General features: G+C 43.7%; 3 protein-coding genes across 5 annotated transcripts; all 3 read left to right on the top strand.

Moving 5' to 3' along the window:
* Positions 1-917: 917 nt before the first annotated feature.
* On the top strand, positions 918-10,406 carry LOC115145892 (protein eva-1 homolog A-like). Of its 3 annotated transcripts, none has more exons than XM_029687524.2 (4): positions 918-1,506; positions 6,922-7,261; positions 8,087-8,437; positions 8,561-10,406. In XM_029687524.2, the coding sequence occupies exons 2-4, from the start codon at positions 7,153-7,155 to the stop codon at positions 8,671-8,673; spliced, it is 573 nt and encodes a 190-aa protein (XP_029543384.1). In that variant the 5' UTR covers positions 918-1,506; positions 6,922-7,152; the 3' UTR covers positions 8,674-10,406. The 3 variants fall into 3 exon arrangements, with proteins under 3 accessions (XP_029543384.1, XP_029543385.1, XP_064860182.1); XM_029687525.2 differs by lacking the exon at positions 918-1,506 and adding an exon at positions 2,076-2,968; XM_065004110.1 differs by lacking the exon at positions 918-1,506 and having other exon boundaries at positions 3,227-7,261.
* Positions 10,407-11,140: 734 nt separating this feature from the next.
* Positions 11,141-21,108, top strand: LOC115146757 (XK-related protein 5-like). The gene is made up of 9 exons (XM_065003273.1): positions 11,141-11,338; positions 12,214-12,409; positions 15,924-16,090; positions 16,239-16,372; positions 16,458-16,536; positions 16,679-16,848; positions 16,939-17,050; positions 17,170-17,582; positions 17,887-21,108. The coding sequence occupies exons 1-9, from the start codon at positions 11,230-11,232 to the stop codon at positions 18,589-18,591; spliced, it is 2,085 nt and encodes a 694-aa protein (XP_064859345.1). The 5' UTR covers positions 11,141-11,229; the 3' UTR covers positions 18,592-21,108.
* An 876-nt stretch (positions 21,109-21,984) lies between these two features.
* LOC115145893 (cathepsin B-like) lies at positions 21,985-27,268 on the top strand. Its single transcript, XM_029687526.2, has 9 exons — positions 21,985-22,091; positions 24,614-24,825; positions 25,089-25,203; positions 25,282-25,397; positions 25,492-25,577; positions 25,684-25,830; positions 25,948-26,064; positions 26,173-26,301; positions 26,391-27,268. Exons 2-9 carry the CDS (start codon positions 24,620-24,622, stop codon positions 26,462-26,464), a joined length of 990 nt encoding a protein of 329 aa, XP_029543386.1. The 5' UTR covers positions 21,985-22,091; positions 24,614-24,619; the 3' UTR covers positions 26,465-27,268.
* The last annotated feature ends 89 nt before the right edge of the window (positions 27,269-27,357 follow it).

Here is a 27,357-nt window from a genome sequence, read left to right as displayed (position 1 = left end):
ATAAATATTTATAATATATACAGTATATATAAAGTTGACACACACACACACACACACAGAGAGAAAGTGAGAGGACAATCATAGAGGCACACAATAGCTGTTCTCACACAGAGGACTGAATGGCTGCCCTGTTGGCCGGTCAATAGGTAGGTGAAAGGGAGTTGTGTGTAGGTTGTATGGTGGTTGTGTTGTTCTCTAAAAGGTTGTGTGAGAGTTGTGAGCGATGGTGCGTTATTGGTCAAAGTTGTGTATATTGTTGTTCCCTAGGGGGAAAAGTTGCATTGGTATGTTGTGCATTACTAAGGTCTGGTAGAATAAATGATGCAGTCAACAGAGCGAAAGACAGATGTCATGTTTCCTTATCATCTAACACTGATTGCATTTGATTGGCTCTTTCATATTCTTCAATCATTGTTGCAGCTCTCAGACACACACACACACACACACACACACACACACACACACACACAGGTATCTCATACTGATAATTTTTCACAACATATTAAAAAGGTTCACAAGGGTTGGAGGTCAAAGTAGGTCTGCTCCCAGGTGTGTGTGGTCGGGCAGTGGGGATGGGTGTTCGGCCCACTGGATCAGGTGACAACAACAGATAACTCAGGGTTTCAAGCAGACATGGGCAAGACATCTGGAATAACTGTTTTGTCTACTAGATTAGTGTGTGTTTGTGTGTGTATGTGTGTGTGTGTGTGTTATAGCATCTGACGCCCCCAGGGAATGTTCTCTGGAAAATTCAGCAGGTAAATTCCCAGTCAAAGCTGAATGAAATTCCCATGTCATACTCACTCCTCCCTCCCTCTCGCTCTCTCGCTCTCTCTCTCCCCCCTCTCCCCTGGCTTCTCTCTCTCTCTCTGTTTCTCTCCGTCTTTCTTTGTGCCCCAGTGTTGCTCTCTCTCTGTTCAGTATAGTCATCAGGTTGAGGGGTAGGAGGGGGAATGCATGGCAGAGACTGAGGGTCTTACTGAGTATGGGAGATGAGAGTGTGAGGGTTTTTTAGGAAGAAGAGTGTGAGGGGATTATAGGAAGACGAGTGTGGGGCAAGAGAGTGTGTGTATATGTGAGTGAGGGTAGTGTGTTTGTGTGTGTGTGAGTGAGTGTCTGTAGGGGTGAGCTGCTCGCGTGTCACATTCCAGCTTCCAGGGATCGACCCCTGTCTACCGGGAGACGGACCTGGAAAACTTTGAAAAATCATTATTGGAAAACTGTGATTGTAAAACCTCTGTAAACCTGTATCTCGCTGTGACTTTGAGCTGTTGCTGGTCTCGCTCGGAAAATACTAATCTGTTGAAGGAGGGATTCTCTCTACTCTCCACTTCCTCTGTTTCTGCTGCTGGGTCTCTGGGCTTTGGATATTGGTTTCACTGGTGACTTTCCACGGCTCAAAAACAGGACGGGAGGAGAAAAAAGAAGAGGGCAGATGAAGAAAGGAGAACATGAAATGTATTTTTTTTTTCAATGGAATGGATTAATAATCTGGATCATGGATGTGTAAGTATGAACAGTAGCCTATTTGTTGACGTTAATGTTCCCTTAACGTTTCTGGTGGATGAGTGGGACATATAGTATGTGTCTTTGTGTGTGTATGAAGTTGTGTGTTGGATAATGTGTGGCATTTAGAGAAGCATAATAATCTAGTGTGTCACATTGTGACTCCACTGCTGGTCAGTGGGTTTGGCTACAGGATGCGCATGATTGTATATGTGTAGGGAACACACACACACACACACACACACACACACACACACACACACACACACAGGCACCAGCAGAGAGTTGTTGAGTTGATTTATGAATGGGGGGCTCCTACAGTGTGGTTGTGAGGGGAGGAGGGGGGTGCAGACTCTTTCTCTTTCTTGCTCTCGCTCTCCAACTGAGTGAACGCCTTCTCGTTCACTCAAAAGATGTGATCTACATTTGCTTTGAAAATACTGGTGGACGGTAGTATTGCTGTGTTTGGACTGTAGCATGCTCTAACTACAATATCCTTTCTCTGTTTCTATAGGTCTGTCTGTCTGTCTGTCTGTCTGTCTGTCTGTCTGTCTGTCTGTCTGTTTTCTCTGTATTCCCATTCACTCTTTAAGCAGGTTAATGAGATGGTTGTATGTTAAAAGCAGACAGTCCAGTGTCACTGCAATCGTCTCGGAGTAACCATACACATGCACATGCACGCTTTTTTGGCTAAATTTGGTCTGAAAGCTGGAGGCATGGCTTCTCTGGAATATTAATGGTCAGGGCTGTGTGTGTGTGGGGGGGGCTTTGTCAGAATTCTGCACACACGGATCGGAGTCATGCCAAAGTGGGGTAGGAGTTGAGCATTATAGGAGAGAAATAGGAGCCCAGTTTAAAACAGCACAGGGACTCTGCACTACAATGAACTATTGTGCTGTAAGACTGTCTGTCTGTCTCTGTCTGTACATGTCTGTGTCAATTACCAAGCAATAGGTTTTCGTCTGCACCTGCAGTCTCACAGAAACAGAGTAGAAGAAGAAGAAAAAAGGAGAGAAGAAGGAGACATACGAATGGAAAGGAGGAAGAGGGGAGAAGGAGAGAGGAAAGGAGAGGCTAAAAAATAAGGAGAGTTCATGAACTGTGTTTAGTCGAGTCATTCTAACTGTATTAGACTGTAATCCGTTGAGTTGAGTGTTCTAATGAGGTCTAACGAGCTGTGACCAGTTTTAACGAGCTATGTGTGAGCCAAGTCTGACTCTTATAAAACTCACCTTTCATTATCAGCTCAGTCTGTTTGATAAGGGCATCCGACAAACCACGCCTGGATAATAGATTTAATTTCACCTTTAGCTGACCTGGTCTGTTCCCCTCTTATTCTCTTTGTTTCTCTCTCCCCGTCCATCACAAAGCAGCCTTCATGGATTGTTTCACTGACAGTCAACTAAACTCAGTCTGCGTTCCAGAGGTGGGACCAACCAAGTCATTGTTTTACAAGTCACAAGTAAGTCTCAAGTCTTGGCACTCGAGTCCCAAGTCAAGTCCCAAGTCAGGGCAGGCAAGTCCGAGTCAAATCTCAAGTCCTAAACTTTGAGTTTTGAGTCCTAAACAAGTCATAATGTGCTCTTCACCAAATGTAATACCATTTCACATTTATGCAAATCATGAATGCTTTTAAAAATATATCTATATTTATTACTTTCCAAATAAATGTTATATTTCCATGGAAATACATGGGTAGCCATGACAAAGACCCCCCCAATAGTGATCGACTATCCAGGATCGCTATGGGGCACAATCGGGCGATGTAGGCTTGTACACAATCGTCCAACACACACACACGCACACACTCTCTGTGTGGTTACAGTAGGCTAACGTATGTCAATGGTTTTAGGAACAGCAGTAACATCAGGCAGGATTTAGGCTGCCAACTGCCTAGCCAGTTGTAGCTCAATCTTGGGTGCAATGATCACGTTCCCGCACTGACTGACTGTGTGGAGGCTCATTGATTTAACGTTACATTAGCCTACATGCTACACTAGTAAAGTAATAAAATATATAGCTGTCGGCTATATTAGCCACGACTTTTAACGTTCTTTGTGCAGCTTCAAATGTCGAACAAAGTTGGAAGTTGTTGCGCCTCAGTCTGTCATTTTCTTCTCGCGTGTTTTGCAAGTTGCAATCTGTTTTTTGTTGATACAGCGTCATCTTTATATCCAAAAATAATAATTTTGGGTATCATCTTTCCAAGGGCTCCATCTGAATTCACCCGCCGATGTTCCTCTGCACTGCCACGCACAACTTTTTCTCAGCTGGTACAATTTGATTGGCTGCTGTCCGATTCAAACTGTAATCTGTTCAATTAAGAGTTGATGCGCTGCACACTTTTTTTAATAGCATAATTTTTACTATTTGGGCTTGGGGAGGGTATCAAGTCAAGTCGCGAGTCATTGGTGTTAAAGTCAAAGTCGAGTTGCAAGTCATCATATTTGTGACTCGAGTCTGACTCGAGTCCAAGTCATGTGACTCGAGTCCACACCTCTGCTAAGTTCACACGCAAACACACATTATTGCGCGCACACACACACACAACCAGTGCTGAAACTGTGTACATCTTCAAACATTTTCAGTATTGTCCAAATCATCTCCACGGAAGATAGATGAATATGTACCTGTCACAAATTTACACAGGGCTTTCTCCCTTATTTAAGTTATTTCTTTCCTTCTTTCTGTTGAGTGTGTGTGCTTGTGCCTGCCTGGACGATTGCTTGAGTTTATGTGAGAAAAGGAGAGAAGACATACCCATGCAACTTTATTTTCTGTCTGGAATATGAGTCCTATGTGTGTAGGAGGGAAGAGAATGAGAGGGGGAGCGGAGGAAAGAGAGACAAGGAGAAAGTGGGTAGGAGGGGAAATGGAAGAGAGGGTTGTTTTCTTCAGGGTTGCCGGTCTGCTATTCTGATCAGACAATGACTCATGGACCCTATATTCCCACACCTTCACTCTCTCCCTCTTCTTCGCTCTTTTTCTTTCTCTCCCTCTCCTTGGAAAACCGTAACCCAAGGAACAAGGCTTTATAAAAAATATACATGTTTTTTTTAGGGGGTGTATCAGCTTTAATATTGTGGATAGATTGTTGCTTCCATCGATGTAATTGTCTGCATCATTTCCAATCCCCTATATATTTTGGGGGTAAATATATCTAAATACATACATACACATACCCATATACATATACAGTGGAAGTCGGAAGTTTACAAACACCTTAGCCAAATACATTTAAACTCAGTTTTTCACAATCCCTGATATTTAATCCAAGTAAAAATTCCCTGTTTTAGGTCAGTTAGGATCACCACTTTATTTTAAGAATGTGAAATGTCAGAATAATAGTAGAGAGAATGGTTTATTTCAGCTTTCATTTCTTTCATCACTTTTCCAGTGGGTCAGAAGTTTACGTACATTCAATTAGTATTTCGGGAAGGCTTCCACAAGCTTCCCACAATAAATTGGGTGAATTTTGGCCCATTCCTCCTGACAGAGCTGGTGTAACTGAGTCAGGTTTGTAGGCCTCCTTGCTCACACACGCCTTTTCAGTTCTGCCCACAAATCGGGGCTTTGTGATGGCCACTCCAATACCTTGACAGTGTGGTCCTTAAACCATTTTGCCACAACTTTGGAAGAACGCTTAGGGTCTTGGTCCATTTGGAAGACGCAAGCTTTATCTTCCTGACGTGTGTTGAGATGTTGCTTCAATATATCCACATAATTTTCCTCCCTCATGATGCCATCTATTATGTGAAGTGCACCAGTCCCTCCTGCAGCAAAGCACCCCCACAACATGATGCTGCCACCCCCATGCTTCACGGTTGGGATGGTGTACTTCGGCTTGCAAGCCTCCCCCTTTTTCCTCCAAACATAACTATGGTCATTATGGCCAAAGTTCTATTTTTGTTTCATCAGACTAGAGGACATTTGTCCCCATGTGCAGTTGTAAACCGTAGTCTGGCTTTTTTATGGTGGTTTTGGAGCAGTGGCTTCTTCCATGCTGAGCGGCCTTTCAGGTTATGTCAATATAGGACTCGTTTCACTGTGGAAATAGATACCTGTTCCCTCCAGCATCTTCAAAAGGTCCTTTGCTGTTGTTCTGGGATTGATTTGCAATTTTCGCACCAAGTACGTTCACCTCTAGGAGACAGAAAGCGTCTCCTTCCTGAGCGGTATGACGGCTGCGGGGTCCCATGCTGTTAATACTTGCGTACTGTTGTTTGTACAGATGAATGTGGTACCTTCAGGGGTTTGGAAATTGCTCCCAAGGATGAACCAGACTTGTGGAGGTCTACAATTTTCTTTCTGAGGTCTTGACTGATTTCTTTTGATTTTCCCATGATGTCAAGCAAAGAGGCACTGAGTTTGAAGGTAGGCATTGGAATACATCCACAGGTACAACTCCAATTGACTCAAATTATGTCAATTAGCCTAACAGAAGCTTCTAATGCCATGACATAAATTTTCTGGAATTTTCCAAGCTGTTTAAATGCACAGTCAACTTAGTGTATGTAAACTTCTGACCCACTGGATTTGTGATACAGTGGGATAAGTAAAATAATCTGTCTGTAAACAACTGTTGGAAAAATGACTTGTGTCATGCACAAAGTAGATGTCCCAACCGACTTGCCAAAACTATAGTTTGTTAACAATACATTTGTAGAGTGGTTGAAAAATTATTTTTAATGACTCCAACCTAAGTGTATGTAAACTTACGACTTCAACTGTACCTTTATTATTTTAAACAGTTTTGAATCCGGCGTAATTTTGCGTGTCAATTCATTAACCATGTGCCATGGAATCAGTACATTGAAAATCTCTTCCCAACAATTTAGCCATTTATATGGCACAGCTGTCCATTTTTTGGTCATTAAATTAAATTGGTATATATTTTTTATTTATCACAACGAGGCTTGCCAAACCATGAAAAGCAGCGCTGCCTTTCTAAGTTTACAGTGTTTACAATGTCTTTCCCTTCACTAAATACTGCCTTTGTGTCCTCTCCTTCTGATTGGGTGGAAGGCCACTGTGTTTGGATAACATCTAAGTGGTATGTCTGGGGTAAATTAGAGCATTTTGTATTGCTTTATTGACTACATAACTGCAATGGCATGTTTAGAAGGGGGAAAAGTGGAAACCAATGATTGTCTCGGGCGCTGTAATTTTCTCTAGACTCGTCAGACAGACCCACAATCATCCAGAGCCATCAGAGTTTGAGACGGGGTTCGTCGCTTGCTCAATGTTTTTGTGACACTTTTATTTAACATGTGGCTAACGAGGAGATACCAGGATAGGGACATTTCTCAAACTTTCTTGTAAATCATGCAATAATTATGAGATCAATTAAAATGATCTTACTTTGTCACTCACTACTCTCCTTCCCTCCCTCTTTCCCTCCCCCCATATTTGAAGCCTACAGTGACAGAGAAGACTGCTGTGCTGTTCTCAGCTGAGGAAAGGAGAGAATTCAGTTCAGACTTTATGGAAGGGGGTAGCCAGAAGACCTTATGATGCCCTAAGGGTTCAAATTTTGTTTCCATAAAACCATATTGGATTACAGACCAGAGTCAGCCGAGTCTGACTTATAGACAGAAGATACTAGCCTAGACCAGAGAGGCCAAAGACACAGTTAGTGACATCATCATGAATGCCCCGCCCACTGGAAGTCCCAGCCCAAATATGGAGGTGAAGGTGGTCTCCCAGGAGATGGCGTTGTTTAGCAACGCCCTGGCGGCCTACACCTTCATAGCAGGTAAATATTGACTGATACAACAGTTGTACAGCACAGGAGGGTGCTGAGTGGGGGAAGGCTCAAATCAATGGCTGGAATTGAGTGAATGGAATGGTATCAAGCACATGGAAACCACATGTTTGAAGTGTTTGATACCGTTCCATTGATTCCGTTCCAGCCATTACTATGAGCACATCCTCCCCAGTTAAGGTGCCTCCAGCCGCCTGGATTGTACAGGTGTTATTGCTATTGTTTGGAATATATTTTTGTTACAAATGATGATTGAAAAACATATACGTTTTTTACCTTTATTTAACTAGACAAGTCAGTTAAGAACAAATTCTTATTTACAATGATGGTCTATCCCGGCCAAACCCTAACCTGGACAACTGTGAGCCGCCCTATGGGACTCCCAATCACGGCCGGTTGTGATACAGCTTGGAATCTAACCAGGTTCTGTAGTGATGCCTCTAGCACTGAGATGCAGTGCCTTAGACCACCGCGCCACTCGGGAGCTCGACAGGTGTCTGTCAGTCTTACTTGCATATATAAAGAAGATTACTCTTATTAATCTTGGCAGGTAGCCTAGTGGTTAGAGCGTTGGACTAGTAACCGAAAGGTTGCTGGATTGAATCCCCGAGCTGACAAGGTAATAATCTGTTGTTCTGCCCCTGAACAAGGCAGTTAACCCACTGTTCCCTGGTAGTCCTTCATTGTAAATAAGGATTTGTTCTGAACTGACTTGCCTCGTTAAATAAAGGTAACATTTAAAATATATATTTTCTGCTCTCATGCTCTTTGTTTGTCTCTCTTTCTCTCTCCCTCTCCCTCTCTCTCTTGTCTCAGACCAGCCGGAGCGAGCAGCTCTTGTGTTTGTTAGTGGTGTGTGTGTGGGTCTCCTTCTCACCCTCTGTGCCCTGGTGGTGCAGATACACTGTCGCACCGACTGTCACTACAGTAATCGACGGCGACATCACCATCAGCATAGAAACAGGACTCACCACCATCACCATGGGGACCATCACTGTCACCACCAACCTGGCAACCCTAACACAGGCAACCCTGGCGTAACCACGGAGACGAGTGAAGACAGCGACTCAGAGGACTGGGACGACAGGAACTCTGACCTTACGGCTCGACGACGAAGGCGATTTGAGAGAACGCTGCTGCAAACCAGCGTTTTCACCTCCGCAGAAGGTAACACACACTGTGGAAACATTTTAAGTGCTTTTTTGTTTTTAAGTGTACAGTTTATTATTAAAATGTTCTGGAAGCAGTTGAAATAAAGATGGTTGTGTTTTGTTTTGTTCTGTTCTGTAGAGTTGGAGCGAGCTCAGAGGGTTGAGGAGCGAGAGAGGATCATGCGAGAGATCTGGATGAATGGACAGCCTGATGTCAACACTGTCACACGCAGCCTCAACAGATACTACTAACAGGAATGGAGAAAGAGAGGAAGAGAGAGACAAAGAGAGTGATGGATACACATACGGATGGAAGAAGAGAAAAAGAAAGGATAGGGAAATGATGCAATTTTAGACAATGTCGCATTGGGTGCGTGAAGCCTACAAATCAAATCAGATATTATTGGACACATAGACATATTTAGCAGATGTTATTGCGGGTGTAGCGAAATGCTTGTGTTCAGTAGTTGTGGATAGTGACACATGGGAATGGATGAGGGAGAGGACAATGACCTCCATCCAGTCCCTCTGACACTGGGCACAGAACCATGAGGTTTAGGGTGTGTCTGGCGCAGTGATGTAGTGGTAAAGAAACAGGTGGGTACACGCTTGATTGCCTTCGCAGTGAGTAAAGTAACGTTCCTTATACTTTCAATGCATTTGCCACAAAAATTGCGCAAACATAAAAAAGGTGTGTAAAACAGCTTTTACGTGCATTTACCCTCCACAACACCACTGGTCTGACATGACACCAAGCTTACGCCAATCTAAGGCTCTTGGGAGCTGTGATGGGGAGGGAGAAAGTGCACACTTCACACTAGAGGAAAGAAGTAGGTCATGAGAATACAGTAGCCTAATCGTTGCCCAGGGTGGTTCCTCTGGAGTCAGCCCCCGCCCGAGACCTGAGGTGGATGTTGTCATCAACCTGCGCGTAAACTGTGACCTTCCTGACGTCATCACCATCACCGTTGACAGCGGCCCACAATTCACATCTATGGAAATCTCTGTTTTCCTGGCTAAACGTTCTGGTTTTTGTCCTTCGTTCCAGACAGGTACTGACTTACACAGCACAGTTCACTACAAGGACAAGGACCACAGAAAAGACCTGTCAACTGGAATGACATTTTTTTGCCTTCACTCAATCTTAATGTGCATTTAATTGATTCACTGTTGTACTTTGTGGATTCATTCCTTTTTATAAAATAGCAACACTTTCTTAGTTTGTCTCAGGGACGCTTTGAAGGGTTGTCGTTGGGGAAATGTTTGCATTTTGAAGATGACGCAACAATCCTTCCTTAGAGAGACTGTGACTATAAAACTGCGTCAGTTTGGTTTGTCAGCAGGAGTGTGCATTCGTTAGGTAACTAGCACGGCTGTGTGCCTTAAACGTGGTCACGGCAGACAGAGGCACTGCTCCAATTCAGTCAGCTCCTGAACAGTGCCCTTCAGACAACAAGTGCAATACAGTCCCCGTACAGCCCTAAAAGAAGCCACCACCATATTGCTAACACCTATCTTTTCCCTTCAGATGTGAAACCCTGAAGAGGTAGCTAGAGTCTCTACTATATGTGTTGCTTTTGGAGTGAAGCTGGGTGGTGGAACACTATGATGTTTTTAATCGGGTAAATGGCGCAACACAACAGTGTTATTATCTCTGCAGTGTTTCTGGGTGTTTCCCCTAGCTTGTCGTCTATATTAGAAAAGCTGTCTGTGAAGTGAAAAGTCTGTCTGAGAGAGAGGTTCTGTATGCATCCTTCCTTCCGCTCTTCCTTGAGGGAATCGCAGGTCTGAGAGAGGTGTCTAGGTGAAAACAGTCTCGTTCTCACTTATCCAGTCCATACAGATCAGTGATTTCCTCAAGGAAGGGAGAAAAGACGGGAAATAAACATTGCATTGAAGGACACTTTAATTTAGTACTCAAACAGGGACAGTGAATGACTGAGACTAACACACGGACCTTTTATTGAATAATAAAACCCTTTGGAAACAAATGGTCTGCCTGTTTCGGTCTGTCCTGTGGGATTATACTACCATCTGATGTTAACTGTAGTGTACTACACCGCTTGTTCAATTCCTCCAAAACGAGATGGGATGGATGAAGGGGCTTCCTTTCCAAATATTTGGTCAAATTCTTAGTTATTTGGTAACAAATGCAATCACGAGACAAATATTGTATTAACTATCTAATACAGGACACTAAATACTGTATTAACTATGTATTATGAAAGTCATGCTTTTTACCAATGTTATTCATTAGTTGAAATGAAAAAAAATCTGAGACTTTGCCTTTTAAAGGGGCAATCGGTAGTTGAAACAATAGCAAAGCCACACCCCTCCCCTTTCGGTAAAAAGCTGAGGGATGGGACTGGATAAGTGTAACCACTCTCAAATTCATAGACAGAGCTATGAATACAAGGACTGACCATCCATGATATGAACATGATAATTGTAACCATGTTTTGAGGCTATATTATGTTTGTTTACAAACATTGGAATGAAAGAAGAAAAAGCGAATATTTTGGATTCTGATGCGGGAAAGACAACTGTACTAAGCTCATGAGATATTTATAAGGTATATTCTTCAAGAATCAATGGGTACATATCATTAATTTATATGTCCAAAAACAGATGTAGCAACTGCAGATTTACTTTTTAATGGACCATGACGGGCCATGACGTCAGAAGCCATCTTCAAAGGACTACGGATCCGAGCAGAGAACCGGGTACCCTCCCTACCTTGTACCGGATTATGCTGCATGGGACTCATCACAATAACAACACAACAGTTAAAGATTCTACATATCCGCGATGAGACAATACACCACTTCCCGGGACAGGGGAGGCTCCTGCGTGGCCTGCTGCCAAGTTTGCGTTTTCGCGTTTACTGCATTTCTCATTGTGGCTGAGCGGACTGCGCGTAAGTTTAGCACTGCCGTTACCGAGAACGACCGAAACACACCTCTCCGGTGATGGAGATAGGCCTATTATATCTCTCACCACACCTAGGCTACACGTCAAATCATATCAGTACAGGGTTATACCACGAAAGGCTGCATGCATAAAGGTTTAATTCATTCATATTTCCTAAAGTATAAAAATGTTCATCTGCATTTCCAGATACATTCGAATCTTTATAGGTGCGTGCATCACTGGTGTTGTTTTTCTATATTTACCCAGATGGTTATGAAACCATGCAGCAGCACAGCCGCGAACACATTGCAGCTGTAGCTTTAGTTATGCTAATAGAAAAGTGGCGCATTTTTGTCATATTCGAGCGCCTTTCTCAGGGTGCCATGAATGGATAGCGGATTGGGGGGACTCCTATACCGCCCATCTGGTCCGGCAGATGGTTCATATTGCCGAGACAGGACTGGGAGAAAGAGGGAGGGTAGGGGAGGAGAAAGAAAATGCAGATCTGAAGGGAGAGAGCACTGCATCGTTCGTTCAGTGGTTCTCCCAGACATGAGGAGCGTGCATTTTGTAGCCAATTAGAGATACGGAAACAGCGCAGAATCTCCCAGACCCTACCCTGGCCTCAGCCTATAGTCGTGATGGAGGTCGCACACACACATACTATGCTGAAACTGCACTTGTTCAAATGCTTAGCACGTTTGTGGTGTCGAGTCAGAACAGATGTTAATTAGGATATTAATTACACATTAGTTCGATGTTAATTACATATCGATGACATTTTGCCTGTTCACATTTGTACATAAACACTGTCAGCAAGTAGATTACAAACAAAAGTGTACATTTGTGTAGATGTACTTACCAGTGCGTGTGTCTCCACAGTGATCTACTGTTTCGTGTACTACCTGTGGGTAGGGCATAACTATTGCTATGGCCACTGGGCGGGGCTTACAGCCTTGTTTCTCCTCCCTGGATGGGGCCCCCAGTTGCTTAGTTGGCTGTGGTACCAGGCAGATGGACGTATATGCAGCAAAGATCTCAAATGGACTCACATCCTGCACCTGGGCATCTTTAGAAGGTAATGTACTACATAGCTAATTGAGCTGTGTTGATTTTTCAGTGTAACATTTCAAGTGTTTAAATTCACGCTGCAAGTGTGAAATTAACACTCATTGGCATAAAAGAGCCCCCCCGTGTTGGTGTTAATAAACAGAGTTATTGTTTTACACTGTGGAGAGTAAAACAGTCCCATACACATCATTATATTTCCCAGCATGCTCTACTGTAGGTAGAATCTTTAGGATTGTTTTAATATCTGTATTTGCATGTACATTGATTCATCTTATACACTAAGATAAATAACATACATTTTTCATAACAAATCCAACCAGTTAGTTAGATTTACTGCACCCGTTACTGATTTAAATGGTTTACATTTTTAGGTAATCTTTTTTATCAATTTTTCTAACCCTGACAGCCATTCTGAATGCAGTTTGCGGGTGAATAAAAACTGTTGGATATCCTAACTCTGGATTTAAATAGGAATTACACATCACTTTGCAAGCCAGCATAATGTGACTTGCAGGCCTGATGTGGCCTGTAATCCTGGAGTTTCCTAACACTACTGTGTTAAGGCGTCCGCATCCTTCCCCTCTGAAACAGTTCGAAACAGTTTGTGCATATATTATGATATTTTGTGACGTTTTTGTTAGTTTTGGCCTTCAGCAAGGGTTTGTGAAGACAAAAAAATTATTGAGGCAATGCCGAAGATCAGAAGCCGAAGTCTACGCCGATTCGACGGTGATTGGTCAACAGTAGGGATGCTTCAATAAAGTGTTTGTTGTCATTCAACGATAGACAACTCGTTTTCATGAATTTTTTAAACTTGAGAAATACTGCACCAAACATCCTAGTTAGATGTACAATTACACAACTAAGCTTTACTCTGCAAAAAGAAGAAACTGAAGATCTTGTACAACGCTGTGTACTACTCCCTTCACAGAACAGTACAAACTGGCGCTAACCAGAGTAGAAATAGGAGTGGGAGGCCCCGGTGCACAACTGAGAAAGGGGACTAGTACATTAGAGTGTCTAGTTTGAGAAACAGATGCCTCAAGTCCTCAACTGGCAGCTTCATTAAATAGTACCCGCAAAACACCAGTCTCAACTGGTGGCGACTCCGGGATGCTGGCCTTCTAGGCACGGTTCCTCTGTCCAGTGTCTGTGTTCTTTTGCCCATCTTAATCTTTTCTTTTTATTAGCCAGTCTGAGGCCAGCATCCCGGAGTCACCTCTTCACTGTTGTCGTTAGGACTGGTGTTTTGCAGGTACTATTTAATGAAGCTGCCAGTTGAGGACTTGTGAGGCGTCTGTTTCTCAAACTAGACACTCTAATGTACACGTCCTCTTGCTCAGTTGTGCACCGGGGCCTCCCACTCCTCTTTCTATTCTGGTTAGAGCTAGTTTGCTCTGTTCTGTGAAGGGAGTAGTACACAGCGTTGTACGAGATCTTCAGTTTCTTGGCAATTTCTCGCATGGAATAGTCATCATTTCTCAGAACAACAATAGACTGACGAGTTTCAGAAGAAAGTGCTTTGTTTCTGGCCATTTTGCGCCTGTAATCGAACCCACAAATGCTGATGCTCCAGATACACAACTAGTCTAAAGAAGGCCAGTTTTATTGCTTCTTTAATCAGTACGACAGTTTTCAGCTGTGCTAACATAATTGCAAAAGGGTTTTCTAATGATCAATTAGCCTTTTAAAATGATAAACTTGGATTAGCTAACACAACGTGCCATTGGAACACAGGAGTGATGGTTGCTGATAATGGGCCTCTGTACGCCTATGTAGATATTCCATTCAAAATCATCAGTTTCCAGCTAAAATAGTAATTTACAACATTAACAATGTTTACACTGTATTTCTGATCAATTTGATGTTATTTTAATGGACAAAAATGTTGCTTTTCTTTCAAAAACAAGGACATTTCTAAGTGAACCCAAACTTCTGAAAGGTATTGTACTGTCGTGGCCAAACGTTTTGAGAATTACACAAATATTAATTTTCACAAAGTCTGCTGCCTCAGTTTGTATGATGGCAATTTGCATATACTCCAGAATGTTATGAAGAGTGATCAGATGAATTGCAATTAATTGCAAAGTCCCTCTTTGCCATGCAAATGAACTGAATCCCCCCAAAACATTTCCACTGCATTTCAGCCCTGCCACAAAAGGACAGGCTGACATCATGTCAGTGATTCCCTCGTTAACACAGGTGTGAGTGTTGACGAGGACAAGGCTGGAGATCACTCTGTCATGCTGATTGAGTTCCAATAACAGACTGGAAGCTTAAAAAGGAGGGTGGTGCTTGGAATCATTGTTCTTCCTATGTCAACCATGGTTACCTGCAAGGAAACACGTGCCGTCATCATTGCTTTGCACAAAAAGGGCTTCACAGGCAAGAATATTGCTGCCAGTAAGATTGCACCTAAATCAACCATTTATCGGATCATCAAGAACTTCAAGGAGAGCAGTTCAATTGTTGTGAAGAAGGCTTCAGGGTGCCCAAGAAAGTCCAGCAAGCGCCAGGACCGTCTCCTAAAGTTGATTCAGCTGCGGGATCGGGGCACCACCAGTACAGAGCTTGTTCAGGAATGGCAGCAGGGGCCTCCCGGGTGGCGACACACAATTGGCCTAGCTTCGTCCGGGTTAGGGAGGGTTTGGCCGGTAGGGAAATCCTTGTCTCATCGCGCACCAGTGACTCCTGTGGCGGGCCGGGCGCAGTGCGCGCTAACCAAGGTTGCCAGGTGCACGGTGTTTCCTCCGACACATTGGTGCGGCTGGCTTCCGGGTTGGATGGCGCTGTGTTAAGAAGCAGTGCGGCTTGGTCGGGTTGTGTATCGGAAGACACATGACTTTCAACCTTCGTCTCTCCCGAGCCCGTACGGGAGTTGTAGCGATGAGACAATATAGTAGCTACTAAAAAACAATTGGATACCACGAAATTGGGGAGAAAAAAGGGGTAAAAATTAAACAACCAAAAAAAAAAGAAAAAGAAAGGAATGGCAGCAGGCTCAGTGATTTTAATTTGGAAATCTGTTCTAAAGTATTCCTACAAATAATAGAGAGATATATGTGATTGTATTAAAAAATGTAAGCAAGGTTTGTAATGATTATGTTTTAGTCAAATATTATATCTGTTTGGGCTTTTTGCGGTCTACAAATTATTTTAATTATATTCCGTCCCCCTGATCATCCACTCAAGAAAAAATTGGGCCACGGCTGAATCTAGTCCCTGCCATACAGTGTTAAAACAACACCCAAAATGACTTACTGTAACAGTGTTTTTGTTTAACACTAATATATATATATATGCAGTTTACATTTTCTACACTACAGAGTGTTACATTAACACTATAATCAGAGCACTTTTTACACTCAGAGATAGTGTTAAAATTAACTATTTAAGTGTTGATTTAACACTGCAAATTTTGCTGTGTGCTACCTCTTTAGGGTTAGGGGTCAGAGGTCAGCGATGAAACAAAAACAAGTGTCTCACTCCCTCTAACTCTGTTTTGTGTGTATGTGTTCCAGGTTATGGGAGACTATGACATCCACTGGAGAGGATCGGTGTAGTGAGATAATGCAGCAGGCTGATGTTTCAGCTCTCCGCCTGTTGGAGGCACTGGTAGTAACTCTGCCACAGACTGTCTTGCAGACATATGTCCTCATCTGTACCGATGTAGGACTCTCTTCACCAGGTACTACTTGTCTGTGTGTGTGTGTCTGTGTGTGAGTTTGATACAATCACCCTACAGAGTATTCATATTATCTATCCCTCTACCTCTCTCCCCCTTCCCTTCCCTCTCTCCCCAACCTCTTTCTCTCTCTCTCTCACTCTCTCTCCAGTGTCAGTGTGTTTTGCGGTGTGCCTGCTGTCCCTGTCCTGGGCCTTAGTGTTGTATGCCAGAGCCTGTTCCCTCATCAGACCTGGACATCTCCCCATGACCCCTGCTGCTATTGCCTGTAGACTGCTCTGGAGGGTAGGAGGGCTGGCTGGGCTGGGTGTGTTTTTGTGTGTGTGGAAGTGTGTGTGTGATAGTAACAGACTTGTTGTATTGTGTTTAGGTCAGTATGTTGGGAGCACGTCTCGCCACCCTCACTCTCTTCACACGCCTGTTCCGCCAGTGGGTACTTGGTGTTATTGGTGAGTGTGTGTATATATATGTGTGTGTGTGTGTCTCTTTTAGTGTGCGTTTGTAGATAGATGTGTGTGTGTGTGTGTATGTGTGTGTGTGTGTGTGTGTGTGAACATTCAGTGATGTTTGTCCTGCTCCTGTGTGTCTCAGGTCTTCACTGGTTGGGTGCTACGTTCTGGTTGGTGTCGCAGCATAGTGACATCATTAAAACGCCATTGCGCTGGCGCCTGTTCAACCTGGTTCTGGGAGCTGTTCACATCTTCCTCTTCCTCAACGTCAAAGACGGAGCCTCCAGATGCCGCATGGCCGGCTTCTACTTGGTGTGTGTGTGTGTGTGTGTGTGTGTGTGTGTGTGTGTGTGTGTGTGTGTGTGTGTGTGTGTGTGTAACTCTCTCTACTCTCTCCTGCAGGTCATGTTTATCGAGAACGCTCTTCTTCTGCTGGCAGGTTCCGACTTCTTCAGTGTTGCATCATGGGATAGCATGGGTATCCCAGCCGCCGTGTTCTGTAGTTTCCTCATTGGTGAGACACGCGCACACACACACACACACACACACACACACACAGGCACGCGTGCATGCGCGCACACACGCACACACACTCATACTCACACACTCATATGTCGGTCTTTGTTATTACAGGAGTGATAGCTTTAGTCCTGTACTACCGGTTCCTCCACCCTAAGTCCTTTGAGATCTTCCAGAGCATACGTCACCATGGAATGGGCGGAGCTTGTGCAGTCCGGGGCTCTTCTCTCTCATTGGAAGAGAAGAGCCATCGCCACAGTCAACTTGTGGGTGGCGGGAATCTGTTGGAGCTCCCTAGCCAATGGCAGGGCTGGAAGCACCACCACTGGTTGCTGATTCGCCTAGCCATGAAGACAGGTGATGTGGCTAGAATAAGCCATGCCTATGTTGAAGGGGGATTGGTCAGGCTGCTGGGACTAGAGGAAGAGACTCTGCCAAGGTCCCCAGACATTCCGCAACGTTCTCTCAACGTTCCACAATCTTCTCCCATCGTTCCCCAGGTTGACGAGGTCAGACAGGTGGAGGAGGTGAGATGAGCACCCAATTCCATTTTCCCCCTTCTCCTTGAAGTGTATCCTTGACAGGTTATTGTTTTGGTCAAGTTTCTGTGTCATGTTTAGATGTTCAAAACGCCAATCTTTTCCAAATAAACCCGCACTCTGGTATCTGTTTTTGAATGGGTGCAGATTTATTTGCTATTCTCTACTACTGTTGGATGTTCTCTGATAAGTTATCTATTTCCTGGATGTGAAAACAGGACAAATATAAGAACCAACCACATTATTATTATTATAGAATATCATTCACCATAGCTGTCCTTCTTCTTCCTAGGTTATAAAGGCAGCCCCAGCCAGAGACATCATCAGTGAGGTGAGACAGGCAGTGAGACAGGGGGAGGTGAGACATGTGCTGCCCTCACCCTCTCCCATCCAGGAAGTCAACCCGCCACTGGTGGAGGTCCTAGTTGAGGAGTTCAGAGGTCACCTCTCTGAGCCCTCCAACCCGCAAGACGACTCCAGCCCCCCTCATTCCAGTCCCCCTCCCTCTGAAGAACGAGATGAGGAAGACTTCCAGAGCGCAACCTACTGCTCCCCCACACCCTCTTCACCCAAGTACCCAGACTACCGCCACATCGACAGCAACGTGGTCACCTCGAACACCGAAGGGTCATCTTCTGCGGGGTCACTGGATGCCAGACGTGATTCGTCTCCAGAGAGATCACCGTCCCTGCTGTTGGGCATGGGAAGCCCCCAGCGGAACTTTAACCCCACGGAGTCTGGCACCGCCTTGTACTTCAGCACTGACACAGTCTCCCCATCCAGTGGCAGTTACCTGGGCTGGGGCTCTGAGCTGTCACCCATCTCCACCTACCGGAGACCCTACCGCATCAGGGAGCCCCTCTTTACCTCCACCCCCAGACAGGAGCCTTGTGCTGTTCCAGAGGAACCAGGTCCTAGCCCCTCTACCACCGCCACCACCACGCACGCTAGAAAACAACTGGTCCAGTTTGTAGACCGTAGAGAAAAATTGATCTAAAGGAGGACAATGGGTGGAGTGAGATGTCAGACCTGGTCAAATACATGTAAAATACTCTCAAATAATTATTAAGGTGTATTTGATTTAGCTTGACCGGGGTGGAGCTGGGTGGGTGAGGTTTACACTTTCGGGACTATTTAATTGGTTCCATTGTACCACTGTTCCATTCCATTCCAAGCTAAATCAAGTGTACCTAAAGTATTTAAAAGTATTTAACATTATTGTATTTGACCCAGGTCTAGAGATGATAAAGAACACAAAATATAGAGAATATGTTACAAGATATATGACGTTAGCCTGAGTGTCAGGCTGGTTCTGTATTCAACAGTGCTATTACAAAATTGTTGTCATGCCAGACAACTGGTCTATTACTAGCCAAGGGCTTGTTGACTAAATTAGAACCAGCTCGGCACCCAGGTTAGCCAGACGTGTTTCACACTAAATAACAATAGCTTGTCTTGAGTATCCATTTGAATTAGCCGGTGTGATGTTGTGAATCCACATGTATCTATCACACACAGACACACTAACAGAGAAACTGCACTGGAAGTAGTCTTTAGTTAAGGAACAGAGGGATGTCCTTTTGCTCTTAGGCCCCGATTCAATCAATCACAGATTAAGAAAACTGCACTGTGAGTATGCTCAGAATGTCCATGCAGTATTATTTTAATAACAGATGCGGTTTCATGTTGACATTAAATGATAATGTCCGTGAGAGTAATGGCGTGTGTGGTGTGTCAGATTTAACATGGTTAAAACCTCTGCTAGAGGATATACCATAGAAATAGAATCTAAAACTAGATTATATTTCTATGACATAGAAATTGTGAGTGAACCCTCAGTGTGGTTTACTTTATGCTATGGATTGAATTAGTGCCATCATAAAGCATTATGATTCATCATTAGGCTATGATAGCTTAAGTTGGGGTTTATTAAGGTTTGACAGAGAAGAGAGTTTATATGTTTGTCTTTGCTTCTTTCTTTCTTGTATATAACTGCAATAATTTGAGGCAGTTTGCACTTTTATGAGGTATTATGATATGATTGGGATAATTGAAGGGGTGCTAATAGTTAGTCAATGGAGACGCTCTGATCACATGTTAGGTTTTACTCTACTATTATAGGCTACTGTATATATATTCATTATTATAGTATTCAAATGTGATATTTAATCTAAAGGTAACCTAACAATAATAGGTAATGTACGTAAATACTTTCATTATGTGAAATTTTAACCGATATTGTTACTCTTATTTAAAATTTGTTTACAGCTAGTCCCGACATGTCAATCAGACCTTTAAGTCTGATAGGTACTAGTATTTAAATATATACAAAATTATTCAAATGTGTTCAGTGTTCAATTCATTTCGGTCAGTATAGGTGCTATTTCTAAGTCTCGAATTTACCTCAAATGGCGAAGATATAAGATCTTTGTGAACCATTGTCGGGTTCATTGAGACAGGAGAAAGATCCAACTAATCATATCTATTCACGTGGCATCAAAGCAGACTGTATCTATCAGTGTGGAAGTGCCTGAAACAAGCTGCTAGTAGTATTGATGAGCTTCCGGATCCTCTACAGCCTGGTCCTATTCCTATCCCTATCCTATCCCCCTAAGGGGGCCCTTTGTTCCTAGAAGAGGCTAGGAAGAGAAATAGAGCTAGGCCAATCTATAGGTTATAGGTCATGTGCTGCTATGAATGTTTGGAGGTCAGTGTTATCAGAATGTTGTGTTTTTTACTGTTGTTTATTTTTGTTTGATTGTGTTTATAGTGAATTCAGAACTAACTTTGTCCCCAGACTCAAGAGAGAGAGAGAGACAGCTCGGGACGAGATCAGTTCAGAACTATTGTTTTATCTCTGTTGATATAAAGGGAATGTGTGAGCTACCTAGAGCTGAGGAAAATGGTACTACTGCATGCTCGTCCTTATTTTTACACAGCCTGTCAAAGACAGTGTACTGTATCTAATGATAGATGTGAAAAGAGAAATCACTTACACACACATTGTATTAACCAGCTTTTAGAATGTATGTCCATGCAAAGTTAATATACTAGCTAATATAGCCTACTAATATCAGTATGGACTTTTAAATGTATCTTGGTGCACAAACACGCTTTAGAATGCTATCTCAATGCCTGGCTTGATAATGAAATAATCAGCGCTTGCCTTGTAGAAACGACAGCATCAGCTGCAATGGCTGTCAGTCACATCTGTATATGCTCGTCACAATGAATGGAATGGTGCACTTCAATTTCCAGCTTCCTGCATTTGTATACAGCTTTCTTCTTTTTTTTGCCCACATTTACTGTATGAAATGTGTACAGTAGTGTGATTCACTGTGTTTTGACTCTGTAAAGTTTTGTATCTGTACTTGACAATGTATTAATAAGATCTTGTTGTTGTTGTTGTTATTATTGTTACACCAGGTGAACGTGATGCATCTGATTGCTTCATCTAATGTCGTTATTCAAATAATATAATGGTTATTCATAATTGTATAAAGTACACCTGAATAAACACCGTTACGATGGAAGGATGCTGTTGCTGTTGTTTATCTAGTCATGCAGACGACCAGGGTTCAAGCCCAATCTGTCACACCTTCTTTATTCTGTTTCTTCATGATTATCTAATAAGTTGTTTGTCAGCTGAGTTAAACGAACAGAGGAACAGAAAGAGGACTGATCATTTATTAGTTACACAATAGCTTTGCTGTGGTTTATGTATTTTGCCCTCTTGATGCTTTATTTTATATGATGACTTGGCTTGTTTTGCAGTCACAAGTTGTTCTTGAAACGCAGTCTTTTGTGTAGAAAGTGTTAGTAAATGCAAATCCTATAGGCCTACGTTTCTGCTTTACCTGCATCGAGGGGCCTGTTCAGGAGGAGTATTTATTTTTGTATTTTACCTTTATTTAACTAGGCAAGTCAGTTAAGAACAAATTCTTATTCTTATAAAATGACAGCCTACCAAAAAGCAAAAGGCCTCCCAAAAGGCCTCCTATGGGGACGGCCTACCAAAAGGCCTCTTGCGGGGACCGGGGCTGAGAATAAAAATAAATGTAATTAAAATATAGGGCAAAACACACATCATGACAAGAGAGACAACACAACATGACATAAAGAGACCTAAAACAACAAGATAGTATGGTAGCAACAACATGGCAACAGCCAACATGTTAAAAACATGGTCCAAACATTATTGGGCTAGAACTGTCTGACATTGTGCACATTTCATCTCGCCTGAATAAATCCCCTACTCATCATAGTTGTTATAAATAAATAGGCCTATAGTGGTTAAATCACGGGCCTATTGTATCAATTTACTCGTTACCAAATCTAACGTGCATCTGCAAGAATCACGAGGGATACGCCAGAGGCTCGTGACAAGTCACGTGATTCACCGGATTTAAACGTCAGACTCGGGAAGGCGAAAGCAGTTTAAGAAAGGTGCACGTGTAGTGTAATTGTTATTCGGTACACCGGACAAGCAGACAACAGGTAACGTATCTGAATTCACAACTTGGGGAATGTTAGTGTAACTACAGGAACTGCCAACACCGTTAGCTAGTTTACGTTAACTACTGTAGGCAACAATAGCTACACTAACGTTAATTCGCAAGCGAGCAAGATTGTCCTCTTGGATAAGACAACAATGGATAGATACCGTTAGCTAGTTATTTATTTCCTGGTGTACATTTTTGTTGTGACACACAGATCGATATTAATGTTACTTGGAATGACTTAACGTTATGCGGCTTGAAACGCGGCGGTGTTGTTTTGGGCGGTGTCTCTGTCAGCCAGCTACGTTACTTTCAGAGTGCCAGTTCTGAAATGGGTTGATGGCAACCTGATGCTATTCTCGTCTCTCAACTTGTTTTCGCTATACGCGTCTGCGCGCTATGAGTTGTGCGATGACAATTTGCAATGACTAGAACTCTCAATACCTTTTCTTCAAGGCATTTTCTGAAAGGGTTCGGATAAATTCCCTACCCTATGTAAACAACATGTCTGGACTGGTATGTAACGGAAATCCTGGTTTCAATGTAAACAAGTCTGATAGCCCTGGATAAGAAATTGAAAGGCAGACACTCCCTTAGTAATTGGATCTCAAAGTGACTCTTGTGGTGTCCGAAGTCAAGTGATCTGAAGTGCCTGGGCCACCCCCCCATTTCATATGCAGTGTTATTCACTCCTGTCCTGGTCACCCTGTGTACAGGCATATTGTCCTAGTCTACTAGCCAAATACTTAATTCAACCAACGAACTTAATGTCTTGATGGTTATTTGATTGAGTAGCTAGCTCAATCGTGAGTGTTGGTGTTTAGCCAGAACGAAATCCTGTCCGTACAGGTTCTATCTAGACCGTTATATGCGGGTGCTTGCAGACAGACCAACCAACGTTTGTCAGTTAATTTCCCATGTGATGAGGCTAGTGATTCATGTCAAAGCAGAACAATAAGAGTCACTGCTGAGAAATACTCTTTCCATTTCCTCTGTGTTTATGAGTGGGTGGGTACAATTTGTGGTGCGTTCCAACAGGAATCTGTAACAACTTCGTAGAAAACAAGGTTGGTAACAAACAACGCATACAAAGTTGTATAGCGGCAGAATAAGATGGCTATTTAATCACGTTTTCACAACTTGTTTATTCCCGAAAAAAATGTATGTCCTCACTCTGGTAGCCTATGGACAAACATTAAGAATAAGCTACGTTCAGGTATTTTCCCCTTACTAAATGTTGCCCTGTTTATCTCCTTTTGAGACTAGCTTAGACGTTGGTTGGAGTTACCCTAACCTTGACCTACTGATGGAAGACATGGTGCTGCTTTATCAATTGCCAATGGGATAGCTTGTTGCACCAGTCTCAGACAGGATGGGAAAAAAATGTCTTATAGGCATGTAGCAATACCCCTAATCAAGTCAAAAAATGAAATCTGAAAGTCTTGGTGAGTCATATGTTCCTATACCATATGACCAGTGGTCCTGTGCATTAGAGAAGTTATTGCTACTGGCCCTGCCTATTAGGGAAGTAGTACTTGGCTGCCTGCCTGGCTGAATATTGTCAATGCTGAGTTGAGAGGAGTCCTAGGCAGTCATGTTTTTGAGGGGAATTTCATGTTGAACTACTTGCCCCTTTTCTAGATGATTTTGCTGCTGACTTATGCCTGCCATGTGACTTCAATATTGCAGCACCCCCCACTCCCCTACCAAGACTGACTGCAGTATCTGAACCATGCACACACCACACCCTCTCTGCCCTGGTATTGATCTGTGGGTTTGAGCCAAGTCCCCCCTCTCGTTAAACGGAAGACTTCTTTCTGTCCTCTTGATCTGATTGTGCTGAGTGGTCTGTTCTGTGGCCTTGCTCTTAAGAGCTGCTTTAGTTCAGCTCACGTGTTTGTGTCCCTGCATGACTGCATGCTCATGTCACAACACTTGTGGCTACCTGACGCCAGTCTGCAGGTGGTAGGTCTGCATGTGGTATTAGCTTTGTTATTAACTAGGCGATTACGTACCAAACTTGTTGATTAGGGCCTAGCCTTCACCTTTACAAGGATCACATGGAGTGGAGATGTAAAGGATGTGAAACGGCTAGCTTAGTTAGCAGTGGTGCGCGCTAAATAGCGTTTCAATCGGTGACGTCACTTGCTCTGAGACCTTTAAGTAGTTCCCCTTGCTCTGCAAGGGCTGCGGCTTTTGTGGAGCGATGGGTAACGATGCTTCGTGGGTGACTGTTGATGTGTGCAGAGGGTCCCTGGTTCGCGCCCGGGTATGGACCAGGGGACGGTCTAAAGTTATACTGTTATAGAGAGACTAGTCTCTTTCAACAGTTGGTGGAAGAATTTCCATCGTCAGTCGACATCTCGGTAAATATTCCACATTTAGTTAAGTCTAATTTCCACCTGTGGGTGTCTAGATGCGGGGTTGACTTCGTCTGGGCACGCAAATGTCCAAAACTACATTGCCTTACTCTTCTTTAGTTTGCACTCTAGTTCCCATGATGCCTTCATGTCCTTACAGGAAGTGATGTGGTGTGTGCTGTTGCTGGTATCTGGGCTGCTGTCAATCAGCTGTGCCCGGCCCCGCCTACCTCCGCTCTCCCATGAGATGGTAAACTACATCAACGAGGCCAACACTACATGGAAGGCTGGCCACAACTTTCATAATGTGGACTACAGCTATGTCAAGAAGCTGTGTGGCACCCTGCTCAAAGGACCCAAACTCTCCACCATGTGAGTGTCAGCTGTGTGGGTTGTATTGAGGGAATGTACTAGCTAGTGTGTTGGTGCTGAATCGAGACTGCAAGAAGGAAGTGAAAAGTGGCTCAACTTCAGGTTGATTCCACCAACACTACACAGTAACGGTAAACATGTTCAGTCTTGGTCCTCACCTGTTATTCTCTCCCCTTTCTCCATGGCTGTCTCTCTGGAGGGTTAGTGTGTAAGGTAGGTTGTAGCATGTAGGGTTAATGACCGCCTTGTTCTCTCCTCTGTAGGGTGCAGTATACAGGGGACATGGAGCTGCCTAAGAACTTTGACCCCAGACTGCAGTGGCCCAACTGCCCCACTCTGAAGGAGGTCAGGGACCAGGGCTCCTGTGGCAGCTGCTGGGTAAGAACACACACACGGATATTCCTGTGACTGATCTGTGAAGTTGAGTGCGTGTTTGACATGCTTGTTCCTCTAAAGGCATTTGGTGCTGCGGAGGCCATCTCAGACCGTGTGTGTATCCACAGCAATGCCAAAGTCAGCGTGGAGATCTCCTCTGAAGACCTGCTCAGCTGTTGTGAAAGTTGTGGCATGGGGTATGTGCATATAAATTTTTCTCTGTGCCCTGGGGTTGCGCAAGGAATCGGAGGTTGGTGGGATTTGTGCGCTTACATTGGTCTGTGTTCTTAGATGTAATGGTGGTTACCCCTCTGCTGCGTGGGACTTCTGGACTAAAGAGGGGCTGGTCTCTGGAGGACTCTATGACTCTCACATTGGTGAGTAGTGGGCACACTTTCTCACTGTTTCCCCACAGTCATCCCTACTCCATCCTCTCTGAGCATCATGTGAAACGCACTTATTCTCTGTCTGGTCTCCTCTCAGGTTGCAGGCCCTACTCCATCCCTCCCTGTGAGCACCATGTCAACGGCACACGACCCCCCTGTAAAGGAGAGGAGGGTGACACCCCACAATGTACCAACCAGTGTGAGCCGGGATACACACCTGGCTACAAGCAGGACAAGCACTTCGGTAAGACACATGCATTATGTATTACTTTGAAAATGAGTGATTTAATCTGTACTGTTAGTGTATTCAAGCAAGGCTCTGGCCCATGAAGATTCACATGCCCTATCTCCTGTCCTCTAGGTAAGCGTTCGTACAGTGTGCCCTCTGACGAGAAGGAGATCATGAAGGAGCTCTACAAGAATGGGCCTGTAGAGGGTGCTTTCACTGTCTATGAAGACTTCCTGCTCTACAAGTCTGGTGAGGTCACGCACTTATTTTCCACTCTTTTGCTTTCATTTACCCACTCACTTTTCACTATCAAACATTTTTCCTATTTCTCACACCGTAACACTTATCTCTCTATAGGTGTGTACCGGCATGTCTCTGGTAGTGCAGTAGGAGGCCATGCCATTAAGGTCCTAGGCTGGGGAGAGGAGGGGGGAACTCCTTACTGGCTGGCTGCTAACTCCTGGAACACTGACTGGGGAGATAATGGTGAGACACTCTGGTCAAATAAGACCTCACCTGTTGAGAAATAGCTTTTTCTGGTGTCTAATGTGTGTATTTTCTCTCCTGTGTCTCAGGTTTCTTCAAGATCGTGCGAGGTGAGGACCACTGTGGCATCGAGTCCGAGATGGTGGCTGGCATCCCTTTGTAACCATGACAATGTTAACGGGATGTGATGAGGCGGCTGCAGATGCGCCGGTTTCCTGTCCATTAGACGGAGACCCGGCAACTCTGTAGTTCCAAAATAATTTAAGAGAAGGAAACTCCACCCTATCAGAGGGAAAGATGGAGCTACTACCATATTGCTCATACCTGTCCTATTCTGATTTGCTTCAGATCTGAGTAGTGTGTAAGAGTAGTGGCTAGGGTTCTATTTGGACCATGGCTTAGTCTATTTCACTTTTTTTGAACTACAGGACAGAACAATACTAATGTCTGTGGTACTGTTACCTATGTCTCGGGGTGGCTCTGGGTCAATGTCACACCGGGTGTCTCTAGTGGCTTCCTCTTGTATCTGACAACACAGAATGGGTGAAGGCAATATGGAGGATCCCTGTGACGTATATGCTTTCACCTGTCCAGTTGTGTTGTCAGTGCAGGGAGAATAATCACTATAGACTATTGAGACCGTCCCCAGTGAGTGAGTAGGATGTTGCCAGTGATGGCAAGGTCACTAGCTATGCTAAAATACTTCTGTCCCAGTATGCATTTATTTAATTATGCTTTTTAAGTGTTAAACCCTTTTTTTTTTTTTTTTATATATATTTTTCATTCGACGTGATCAGTTGTGCACATTTTGTTAACTTGGATCATCATTGAGAAATGGATGTGTTTTTTTTGTACTGATGGGTTGTGATTTGAATGATTTTTCTAATGGTTCTCGCCTTACTCTGATCAAAAGTGTTCTGAGATGCTTGTTTGAGTTGCATGATGACATAAAAGTTTACATGTTTGACTTGGCCTCAAACCGTCATGTCCTTCAGTCGATTTTCCCCCCCCCCCCCCCCCCCCCCCAGATGTTTTTCTAAACGTCCACCTAACGTT

This window comes from Oncorhynchus nerka, linkage group LG18 (genome assembly GCF_034236695.1).
Source record: "Oncorhynchus nerka isolate Pitt River linkage group LG18, Oner_Uvic_2.0, whole genome shotgun sequence".
Lineage (NCBI taxonomy): Eukaryota > Metazoa > Chordata > Actinopteri > Salmoniformes > Salmonidae > Oncorhynchus > Oncorhynchus nerka.
This window is presented reverse-complemented; position numbering and strand designations above follow the sequence as displayed.